We start from the raw sequence: 12138 nt of genomic DNA on the forward strand, positions 1-12138 counted from the left end.
ATGTATTAAATATCAGTGGCCTCTATAATATTGTTACGTCGCCTGAAACCCAGAAACACTACACAGCAAAGAGGCTATCAGAGCAGAGGAATTAAGACCCAGAGACCGCAACGAGAAAACGCACGACTTATGAAGATCTAATTACATTGGCTGTAAAACACTCGGGTATAGGGATTAGACCTAACCAGATAATGCTTTTTGCTCGGCTGGTATGCGGCTCACATCACAGGAAAATAGGCCAAAATGAAAAGGAAGTTATTACGCAGAGACAGAGAGAAAGAGAAGAGAGAGGGAGCCACTTTTCATCACAAAGCCGGTCTGCTTGGAAATGTAAATAGATACACGAGAAGCTGTTTCCCTGTGATTTCATTTCGTTGACTGCCACTAGGTTCATATTTGGCGTTTATTAATGAATGTTTATTGATTTTGGCATTTGCTGAGGAGGAGTGGGAGCTGCTGTGGGTTTGGATTAGTGTGAACAGCAGGGGGCGCAGCTGGCAACGTTTTCAACACAGGGATTTCTGGAAACACAACTTCCAAGTAATGAAGTTAAACTGATGCGTTTTGAGGCACTGATATTGAGCAGATGGAACGTTGTGTAGGATGTAAGACCAGATCAGATACATCCAAGGAGCTAAAACGATTCTGTGGGGAAAAATCAAGTAAATAGTTAGACATTTTAGTCTTTTTAAATGTCCTCAGCTTTGAATTGATCCAGGATTGAGATGCTCTGGTGCTTTGAATGAATGAATGGGTGGATTTTACTTGAAAAAACACAACAACAAAAAAAACATTTTCTTCATTAATTGTCACCAAAAAAAAGGATTGTGTGGTTATGTAAGACCATCCTGACCGTCAAACAACAACAGCAACAGAACAAAATCCATTTACTTTAATCAATATCTTAAATACAGATGTCTTGAATCATAAAAACCTACAGCAGTGTGTTTAAATCGTCATGAGAATCCTATGGAATCCGTGCGTAAAATCAAAATCCACCTCGATCCGGCGCGTTTTCGAGGTAAATTTGCTTTTCAACAAGTAGTTTCCCTCCAGTCCAGGCCTGCCCCCTTGTCTCCCTCCCTCTCTCCCTCTCTCCCTCTCTCTCTGGTCCTTAATAGGCTTTGGGGAACGAGCAGGTCCACTCTATGACGCGCCCAGACTGATGACATCACCAGCCACTCAGCCTCGCGCACTCGAGCAGCAGCAGCGGGAGGAGGAGGGACGAGTTGTTGGAGCAGCGGCGGCAGTTCATTACGCGTCTGCTGGAGACACTGTAGCCCGCTCACCTGTGCGCGCACACCGCCACTGGAACGAACAGGAACCCGCTGGAGTGTCTCTGCGTTTCACCCCGCGCTGGAGACGCCGTGACCGTTTTTTTTAGGGGGGGAGGAGGAAACTCGACTCTTTGGAAAACGCGCCTCGCTCTGTCGGACCTCGGGGTTTTGTTTGTTTGTCCCACACGAAGCGGCCCAAGTTTTACCACGAAAGGAGCCGAGGAGATTTAGAAACCAAAAGTGACTTGTACGAGCGCGTTTTGGGAAGAGGACAGCGCGGGAGCCATGGAGGGACACGTTCGTCGCTTTGGGTTCGGATGTGGGAGAGTGAACGCGCTGCTGTGGCTCGCTGTCTTCGCCTTTGCGCACGGTAAGTCCCCCCCTCTGGAAACTTCCCGTGTCACTGCTTGTTACGCTGGCCGGGTTTATTGTGCTTTACGCTCAAAGGTGACTCCGTGGAAGCCCAGCGCCACCTGTCAGGGACCTGCCGGGGATAAAACACAGGTGCGCTGGTTGTGTCGCTGCGTCATGGCGCGTAAATAGTTGTAAATCGAGTTGTTGTTTCGTTCTGGACGCATAGATCTGGGACTTATCTCCTTTGCTATCAGTTTTGTACTCGTTTCAATGTTTCACTCGAGTTTCGGTGAGTGACTCAACGCCATGTTTGGCTTTTAAGGTGTGGCTTCGTGCTTTTATTTTTTTTCTCTCTTCCTGTTGCAAGGTGCCTGGTGCCTGGTGCGTCCTGCCTGGTCCCTGTGCTCTCGCCTTCTCTCTTGTTTCTGCTCGAGTTTTATGTTACAGAGCTGGTTTCTATTGAGTCAGTGCTGCTCCATTTCTGCTGTGTCCTTGGTCCCTTTTTCCCGTGAGGCAGCGCGCTCCTCGGCCTGTCTGTTCTTCCTTCTGTCCTCACATCATCTTTGATTAGTTACACTTCACTTGCGCAAAATGGCACCACGAGGCCGTTGTTAATGTGCACAAATGAAACCCCAGGTCAGCTCTGCGTGGATGTATTAACCCTGCGTAATTGTATCATGTAAATACACACACTCTTATGCAAAAAAGAAACTATTTTGAGTCAAATCGTGTCAGAAAAGTTTGATGATGACTTGGAAAAACATTGGCACGTTCCCCGCTGTGAGCTTCATCACAGAAACAACAGGATTTCAGCTCCAATCATAATAGTATTTTGATTTAAAACTGTCAGTCATGTTTTAGAACTAATTTGTGTTGTCATAGCTCCAACTTCTTCATCTACAGGTGTCAAAAGACAATTTTAAAAGCGTAAAGGTGCACTATGGAGCTTTTCTGGCGTGGATTTGGCCACCTTCTTGTGTCCAGCGGGCCCTGAGAGCAGCTGATGGGATCTTAATAATCAAAAAAAACACACAAATACGTAGCTTTCAACAGATCTATCCTGCATATATTCAATTTTAAGTGTTATATTTATAGGGAAAAACATGGATTCTTACAGCGAGTGTGCTTGCCTCTCCACAGATCTTAGCTATAACTTGGTCTAATTGTTGCTTGTCTTCGTGGAGATGGATAAGTTTAATGTCAGACTTTGGGGCGCTGCAGGGAAAGTGTCTTTTCAACCAGAAAAGTGACAAAAATAATGATAAAAAATTAAAATAAAATATAAAATAAATAAATAAAATTAAAAATAAATGAATAAATATAAATAATAATAAATAATACAGTCGTGTTTTTTTGGGCACTCAAAAAATCAAACATTGAGAAAACAGTGTCTTACTAAACAGTTTACTGCAAAGGATGACTGTGCCTCAGCCCCTCCCACTCCAGTCATTTCTGTTGTGTAAATGAGCTGTTTGTGCTTAAAACAAAGTGGCGGCGTCCTGTTACCGCATTAGCATTTGAACAGGTGAAATCCGAGGTGTTTCCGGTCTTTGCTCAGGTGCAGCAGCAGGTGCACCAGTCCCACACAGACCCCGACACAAACCAAAAAAAAACCAACGCAAAGATTCCTGGCGTGCCTTTAACCTTATTAGCACATGAATGCGTGTGGTGAGTGCAACATTTCAGAGCTTCCTTACCAGGCTAGCTATTTGTTTTGTGTCGTAATTAGGGCAAGTATGTAGGACTTGCGCTCGCTGGCTCTGCTACAGTTGGCATTTTCACCGGCGTGTAGTTGATTGTGGCGTCTTTAATCAGGACTCGTAACATAAGCTGATTTCGTCTTTGCGGCTTCATACCTCCAGACCTTTTTTTGGCCCGTTCTCACTTTATTCAACGTGAAGTGCTCTGAAGGGAACGAGGAACGCAGGGGGAAAAAAACAACAGAGCATACATATTTATGAGCGGGAGGAAAATGTGCCCGTAATGATGTTACAATCAGAAAAACGTAAGGGTTCTGTCGAAGGCGTTAAGTGAACTCTGCCCCTCTTTTGCGTAATGGTTAAGCCGGACGTTTAAGTGCATTTTGTTCAACTTTTTGCTTGTCAGATTTATCCATTTCGTTTTTACGGTTTGACAGTAAGTACTAACTCCCACCTTCCATCTGAAAGTTGCAATTTGGCTCTCAAAGTTTCCTATTTAAAATGCGACAGGTATAGTTAAGTTTAATATAGGCGCTGTGTAACACTTTAGAATTACAATGCCTCCTGGGGTTTCTACTCAGGTTGTCAAGTGCCCTACGAGACTCGAATTGGGAGTATGAATCTTTAAAGAGGCACTGCGTAACATTTCGGGTGCGTGTCGTCATGGAGATGTTGTCGTTTTGCGTGGGAAGACCTTGAATGTTTCCGTTTTGAGCTCTTATTTTGTCGCAAGTGAACGGTTTTGCGCAAAAATATCTCGGTCGTGTTACGTCTAAGAGCGTCGAGCGGCACGTTTTTCCATGCGCTTGTGTCGGAATGCCATACCGTGTAACATTTTGGGTGCGTGTCGCCATGGAGATGTTGTTATTTTGCATGGGACAACTTTGAACGTTTGCGTTTAGCTCTTATTTTGTCGTAAGTGAACGGTTTTGCGCAAAAATATCTTGGTCATGTGTCGGAGCATCACGAGCAGCACATTTTTTTCCATGCGCTCGTGACCGAATGCCATACTACGGAACATTTTGTGTGAGTGTCGCCATGGAGATGTTGTTGTTATTTTGCGTGGGAAGACCTTGAATGTTTCCGTTTTGAGCTCTTATTTTGTCGTAAGTGAACGGTTTTGCTCAGAAATATCTTGGTCATGTTGTGTCGGAGCATCACGAGCAGCACGTTTTACCATGCGCTTGTGTCGGAATGCCATACTGCGGAACATTCCAGGCTTGGTCAAAACAACAGAACAACATATTTCTGGATAGTTTGGAAACCGTGTACATTTTTGCCACGAATCAACAGGGAAAATAGTTTTGTTTTGCTCATTTTCCTTTCGTTTTAATTACTCGCAGAGACATTTTTCAGTACAGAAACTACGCTACGCCCCCCCCCCCCAATCCCCCCAAATCGGAGTCCTGCGCAGTCGACGATGTGGGTCGGAAAGGCTTGTCCCCGTCGCCATGGAGACGTTTTTATTACAAGAGGAGGGGTTTGCGGGAGGGGAAGTTTGTACTGGGGGTCCGCGCGGCTGTGGAACTATTGTCTTTATGGCTGAGTAAGCTGCGTCGCGCTCGGCTCTCGGGGGGTGGCGGCATTTGGGGTCAGGGCCGGGGGAGGACGACCAGCTAGCCCGCCTTCCCCCGCCCCCGCCCTCGCTCCGTCCCTCCCTCCACCCCCCCCCCCCCCCCCCCCCCCCCCACGCTGGTCACTGTATTAAACCCTTTATGAATCACCGCAGATCCAATAACTTGCGAGATTCCCACACACTTACTGTCCACTGTGAGTAACGGTTTAAAAATACCAGTGAAGAAAACGTACTGTGACCTTTTGGAGTAATGTATGTGTAACTCGGTAAAATGATTCATAACGAGTTCAATAGGACCTCCGGCAAGGCGCTACAGCAGCATCTCGCAACCGTAATGAAAATAGCTTCCACACACGCGGCGTACAGTATCTGCGCGGTCAGAGTTTAAACGCCCGCCTTTTTAATTAAGCCGAGAACAATTACTGTCCAACGTGTTGAACTAAATCTCCGTTTCTCTCCGTTCTGAAGCTTTCCACGCCGCAAAACCTGGAGCAAAGGCGCTTGTTGGACGTGTAATTTAATCTGTACGTCCTCTACAGGTTGGTTTTGACGTGGGTAAATAGTTGTTTCGCGTTAGCACGGTTTTAATTATGACCATAGACTATAAAGAAGCTCGTCAGTCCATCCATCCATCCGTTTTCTTCCTCTCATCCGGGGCCAGGTTTAAGCAGGGACCCCCAGACTTCCCTCACCCTAGACACGTCCTCCAGCCCAGAGACGTGGTTGATCTAACAGTGGTAAATGTTTTTAGTAGCACATGTTCTGTCTGTTTTGTTTTTGCTTTTTATGTTTGCTTTCACTCATTTGACATTTCACACCTTAAAATATATACAAAAACCGTTAATCTCTCATTTTAGCGCTGGATAAAACACCTTTCTATGTTATCTCTTTTTTTATATTTTGATAAGTCTCTAAATAAATCATACATGAAAACAAAAAAGAATTCCGAAGAGCCAACCTGGAGCGAGACTGTTGAAGTTAAACGCCCGTTCTTCCTTAGCAACGCTGTCAATCAAACCTGTTGCTAACGCTAACAGGAGCGACCTCGGGGAAAGAAGGACCTGATTTGTCTGTTATTAATGTTCAGATCTTGATTTACAGACACAATAGTGCAAAATAACCAGAAATAAATAAATGAACTCAAAATTTACTAAAAAAAAACAACCTCAAAATAAATAAACTCAAAATAACTCAAATAAAATAAAAAAAATAAACTCAATAACTTAAAAAAAAGTAACAGCAGCGGAGTGGACCGGTTCTGAGGGTTTTAGAACGTCTGTGAGATAAAACATGTCTGATTTGTTTGTTTTTAATGTTCATTTCTTAATTTACAGACACAATAGTGAAATAAAAACCTCAGGATCATGTCGAGGTTTAATCTGAACATTTAAAAACAAAACGAGTCTGAAGCAGCAGAGACGGAGAGAGGAGGGACAGATTTTCAAAAAACAAACGCAAAATAATCAAAAATGAATAAATGAACTCAAAATTAACTAAAAAAAAACAACAAAAAACCCTCAAAATAAATAAATAAACTCAAAATGACAAGTCTGACAGCAGCAGGTGAGTCGATGTAGCTGGGAGTGCGCCCATGCTAGCAGGTTAGCTACGTCCATTTATATAAACGGTCTACGACTATGACCCAAACAATTTTAGGTCATTTTCGTCCCTCAGCGAGAATCCTTATGTTTCCAATTAATCACTGCATTAACTTTTATATAGATTCTAGTCTAAAATGAATGAATCTTTGGATTACTTTTGCTTTAGTCTGCAAAGTTTAACTGCAGAATCCTAATTTGTCAGTTGCAGATTAGATCCCCTGGTTCCCACTCATCGGCCCCTCCCCCCAAACGTGAACATACAGGGCCCTTGTGTTTTTTGGCCCCCCGTGTTTTTATTCCAAGTCCTCGTCTCATTCCTGTGCGTCCAGTCTTTTGTTTGAGCGGCGGGAGGTGGACGTAGAGACGCTCCAGACGCTCAGGACTCGAGGCCACGCTCTTTATGACAGGAACAGCGTGGAAACAGCAGGCGGGAAAAGGGCACGTGCGACCTCACCGAGCCGACGCGACAGTCTGACACGGCACAATGTGGACGAAGCTGTTTATTCATGTTTATGTTGTAAGAAGGTGAATTTTTGTATTTTTTTTGGGAGGAACGGCAAATCGTGTTAATGTGACGGGTGGACTTCTGCGTTGTGTTGTGTGGGTGGTGATGTGTTCAGGAGCCACGGGACACAGCGGGAACTTTGGAGTCGGTTTTTTAATTTGTTCCGTTAAAAAAAACAAAAAAACAACAACTTTATCAACATGAGCCGCTACACGATGGTCCAGCCCACAATATAAGACAGAAAACAAAAGACAATATCAAAGACAAACGAACAAAAACAACACAGGAGCTCAATATTAACTTAAATACAAATAAAATAAAATCACAGATGTAAACAAAAGTAAAGATAATTAAAAGAGGACACTTTAACACAGGGATCACAATAAAGGACTGACCTCTGACCTCTCAAAGGGAAGAGGCGGGAGTCAAACCCACGAATTTATACTAAGCAAAGCGAAGGACACACGAAGAAGAAAGTAAAACACAGAAGAAGCCAGGTATGGACTAAACTGTGATGAACAAAAGCAACATTTTGTGTAATTATACGTTAATTATATACGCATATATATATGAAACGGTTACATTAATGTTTTTTTTTCACTGTTACGCTTCATTAAATCAATTTTTATTCGTTTAGCGCATTTAAAACGACTTCACCTTCATATAAAAAGTCAACAAAACAAACGGAACGGACAAAAACGGCAAGATATCCTGTGCAGTTGTATTAAATACCAGGGAGAAGAGGTGTTTTCTGCGTTAACGACATTTCAGCTGCGCGGTGTTATGGCTCGTTCGTTTGTAGTAGCTGAGACTGTGCAGTTAACAGAATTTTAATCAAACTGAGATCCAATTATCTGTAACGATCGACGAGCAGCGTGGGACTTTTTAACCGAGTGTCTACAGCCAGTCCCATGTCCGTATAAACGTGCGGCGAAGCGCAGACCCGGGACTGTTTCTCGTGACGCTGATTAAAATTCTGGATCGTTTAAAAAAGATTTCACATTAGGATTGTTTTTCGATTGGGGAAATAAAAATGTAATTACAAAAGGGGGTTGATCACATGACACATTTCTGAGCCGTGCGGTGTCGTCTGAGGTATAATAATCCCTACGACAGACCGGAGTGGACAGAACTATCACGACGTCTCGGGGGTTTGTGTCTCCAGGTTCTGCATCGATTGTAAATGAATTTGATGAAGATTTGGTTGTTAAAAGAATCAAAAATCGGAGACGAATCGATGCTAAAACTGTTATCAAAACTAGATACTCACTTACGCAAAAATACAAATCTTTTCTGAACGGTTTGTGTTTTTTTTATCTTTTATCAGAGCAAATATTAGACCTTGTACTAAGATAGAGAACGTCTATCTTTTTGAATATGAAAATGACATTCCGTTACTGAAGAAGCAGCGTTTTTATCTCCATTGTCGTGTTGGAATCAGTACAGACTGTAGTAAAAGAAAATCAGGTGCGTTAGCTTCAGTTTAGCTAGCTCTTCCCTTCAGACAGATATAAGGCAGTGTCCAGTAGGAGTGGGACAATAAACAATAAAATCATTTATCGTGATGAAAAGGTTCCACGATAATAATAATTCATGGAGGATTTTATATAATCGCCAACAAACATAACCGCCGTTTTATCTCCAGTATGTGCAAAAAACCTGCTCATCCACGGTCGAGTCGTCAGGGGGACAAAAGGGTCTGTTGTCCCGGGGTTAGGGGCCCAGAATTGGACTCTCTTCCTATTAATTTGTATTAGAGGGGGCCCATGTGAGACGTCATGCCCCGGGCCCCCGAATTTCAGTTGACGGCCCTGCTCATCCAGAATATTGTCTGGTAACTCGTATTTTTCACTGATAACAAAGTATAAAATTATAACAGCTCTTATTCGTAAGATTAAAATGATAATTATTCATATCCGTAGCATTTTTAAACTGTCTTATCGTGATATAATCGTTTTAATTTTGGCAATAATAATCGTCACACCAAATTTCAATATCGTCCCAGGCCTAAAGTCCAGCTGTAATCTGACCAGAACTGAAGAAGCTGCCAAACGTCTTGAGTAAATTCCTCAGTATCGGAATTAAGTTTGAGATTTTAGTTTCGTGACAAACTGATCAACACATTTCATCCAAATCCAAAAAGGACTTTTCACGTACAGACAAATGAACAAAACATAAGATTCAAGACTCTGAAAAGAACAAATATTTTCAGATACTGTCGTCCCTCGCTCTATCACGGTTCACCTTTCACGGTCGAGCTGTTTTGTAGATTATTTTAGCGCAATTTTCCATTTTTTTTTTTTTACAGTGTACGATCGTGCATTGCGTTGTGCGTCCTGATTGGCTGTTGGACTGTAGACCATTGTGTCGTGCGTCCTGATTGGCTGTTGGACTGTAGACCATTGTGTCGTGCGTCCTGATTGGCTGTTGGACTGTAGACCATTGTCCATCAGTCTCCTCCGTGCCGTGTCTCCTGTCCAGTACAGAATGTGTTCAGACAAATTTACATAAACGTTGGATCTCAGTGTGACTCTGAAGTGCTGTAAGTTTGCGATTTGTTTTCTCCCCGACAAAACCCACAATGTCGATGAAACGTTCTGCACCGACAAAGACGCCTACGAAGGTTTGAACTTTGAGAGAGTTTAAACGAGAGAGAAATGTGAGAAAATGTTAACGCCTGTGTGAGAAAAGTGTATAAAGTGTGTGGTGAGGGGTTTGACAGACAAAAACAGAGAGAATAATGTAAAAAATAAAGCTGATACTTCGCAGATTTCACCTATTGCGGGTTATTTTTAGAACGTGACCCCCCGCGATAAACGAGGTACTAAACTAACTGAGCTAATTGTATTTAAAGCTCCACCATGTAACTCTTTAGACAAAAAAATAGCCTAATAAAATGTTGTTCTTCATTTCGGACGCTTTTATTGCACAAAAAAGAAGAAAAAAACATGTGTCTATACTGTGAGTGGGCTCGCATCTCCACAAACCTGACTGTTACTTGGCCTATCGCCGTGGAAATGTGGTTCCTTTGGCTTTAATAAAACTTATTTTCAGGGAGAATGTTAACGCCTGTGTGAGAAAAGTGCATAAAGTGCGCGGCGAGGGTTTTTTCAGCCGCAGAACAGATAGAATAATCGAAAAAAAAAATAAAGCTGACGACTTCACGGATTATTTTTAGAACGTAGCTCCCGCGGTAAACGAGGGGCCGCCGTAATCCCTTCCTGAAGTTTACGCACTCGCCTGGCGTCCTTCTCCCTCCTCTCTGGATACTCTGATGTTTCCTTTGGCAGTTCTTTCGCGCAATCGTTTCAACCGTTCCTCCGCCGTATCGAGAAACGCGGCTCGCCCTGCCAACGCTGAACCGATTCATCAGCGGAACAGCGTCTGAGCACTCCCCTCGCCGTCTATTACCCTGAATATAATTGATGGTCCCGGCGATGTGTTATTCCTCTGCCCTCTCTAATAAAACAGGCAAAAGTAAGTCTGTTAGTGTCTCATTAGACCCAGCGGAGGTTTTCGTCGGTCCGAGTTTGGTTTTCGTGTTAATGGCGTCCGCGGTCAGCTCCCGTCATTATGCAAATGAGCGACGCCGGACCCTTTACCGCCGCTGTGTAAATGTCAGTGGGATTTTGAAAAGGTCAGGGTGGGTGTGCGTGCGTCGATACGTGTGTAAAAAAAGAAAAAAAAAAGAAGCGACTCGGCGGGTTTGACATGCACACGGACACGCGAGCCGCCGCTACGACACGCCGAGCCCCCCCCCTCCCGTCTAATCACCCATAAGAGTTGAGTCAGACATAAAAGCGTGCGGGAATTTACAGCTTAATGATGATGAGGATTTCAGAGACTGATGTGGGTCTGTGGACAGTTGTACCAAACGCGGGGTCGTTAATAACAAAATTGGCCCGTGACTAAAGCTAATATTTGGCATTTTACCAAACGCAACGTCTTCCTTTTCTTGCTATCATTTCCTTTTTTCCGAGGCATTGAAGCTCGGGGTGTTTTTAAAAAAGCCGAGCGATTGGCGTGCTTTTAGCGGTAAAGTCTAAACTGTCAACGTTTCGCTAAAGCAATTAGAGAAATCTTAACATTTACGGGTGACGTTGGCAGGTGAAGGGCGAAAACGCGAAACGGTTTCATGTCACGTAAAGACGAAATGTGAAGGTTTTGAGTCGTAATGGAGCCGGCGTGAGTTCAGGCTGGAAGAGCGGACCGCGTTTCTGTCGAATCTTCAGCATGTTGTTCGTTTACAACAACCTGGGACGATTATCACGGACAAAATAACGGCGATTAACGATTATATCAGGGGGATTATTACCGCTGAGTTTAATGAACAGGTTCCGTATTTAAACATCTGTTCTAGTGCTGTGCTGTAGTGATTTAGAGCAGATCATCAGGGAAAAGTAGATATTTCCTGAACATTCTGATGATGTAATGGCGATTATCTTTGTTGGCGATTATCACGATTGTATAAAAAGCGCCACGAACAATTATCAACCCTTTTTACCACGATAAATGATATTATCGCTTATCGTCCCGTCTCTAGTCCTGTTACTCCTCCCCGTTGCTCGTCCTACCTCCTCTTCGTCCAACCACCCAACATGAGACGATATTAGAATTTTGACGATTATGATATACGCCACAATAATCACGGTTAACGATTATATCACGGTGATGTTTAAAGTCGTTTTGAATGTGAATAATTTTAACTTTAACAGAAAATATTATGGATGAGCAGGGCTGTTAACTGACATTTAGAGGCATTTGGAGCAATAAATCTCACGTGGCCCCCCCTGTAATACAAATTAATAGGAAGAGGGTCCAAACTCTGGGCCCCCTAAGACCCTCGGGTCCCGGACAACACACCCTTTTGTCCCCCCCGTTGACTCCTCTGTGGATAAGTCATTTTTTTCTGCACGTTCAGGTGATATAACAGTGATTATCTTTGTTGGCGGTTATTATGATTATACAAAATGTCCTATTTACCACGATAAACGATATTCTTGTTAATCGTCTCGTCCCGATCGACCATAATCGTTCATGGGACATTTTGTACAATTGTGATAATCAGAACTGTGCAGAAAAAAACCCCAAACTACTCATCCACAGGGGAGTCGACAGGGGGGGA

General features: G+C 43.4%; 1 protein-coding gene across 2 annotated transcripts in view; it reads left to right on the top strand.

The window, feature by feature from the left end:
• The first annotated feature begins 1184 nt into the window (after positions 1-1184).
• Positions 1185-12138, top strand: part of si:ch73-22o12.1 (nectin-2) — a 296208-nt gene continuing 285254 nt past the window's right edge. The window contains exon 1 of one of the 2 annotated variants that reach the window (XM_033981674.2): positions 1185-1647. In XM_033981674.2, coding sequence (XP_033837565.1) covers positions 1563-1647 — 85 coding nt within the window. In that variant the 5' untranslated portion in view covers positions 1185-1562. The remainder of the gene's footprint in view (positions 1648-12138) is intronic. The other variant, XM_055227683.1, reaches the window with a different exon arrangement.

Source organism: Periophthalmus magnuspinnatus, chromosome 16, assembly GCF_009829125.3.
Source record: "Periophthalmus magnuspinnatus isolate fPerMag1 chromosome 16, fPerMag1.2.pri, whole genome shotgun sequence".
Lineage (NCBI taxonomy): Eukaryota > Metazoa > Chordata > Actinopteri > Gobiiformes > Gobiidae > Periophthalmus > Periophthalmus magnuspinnatus.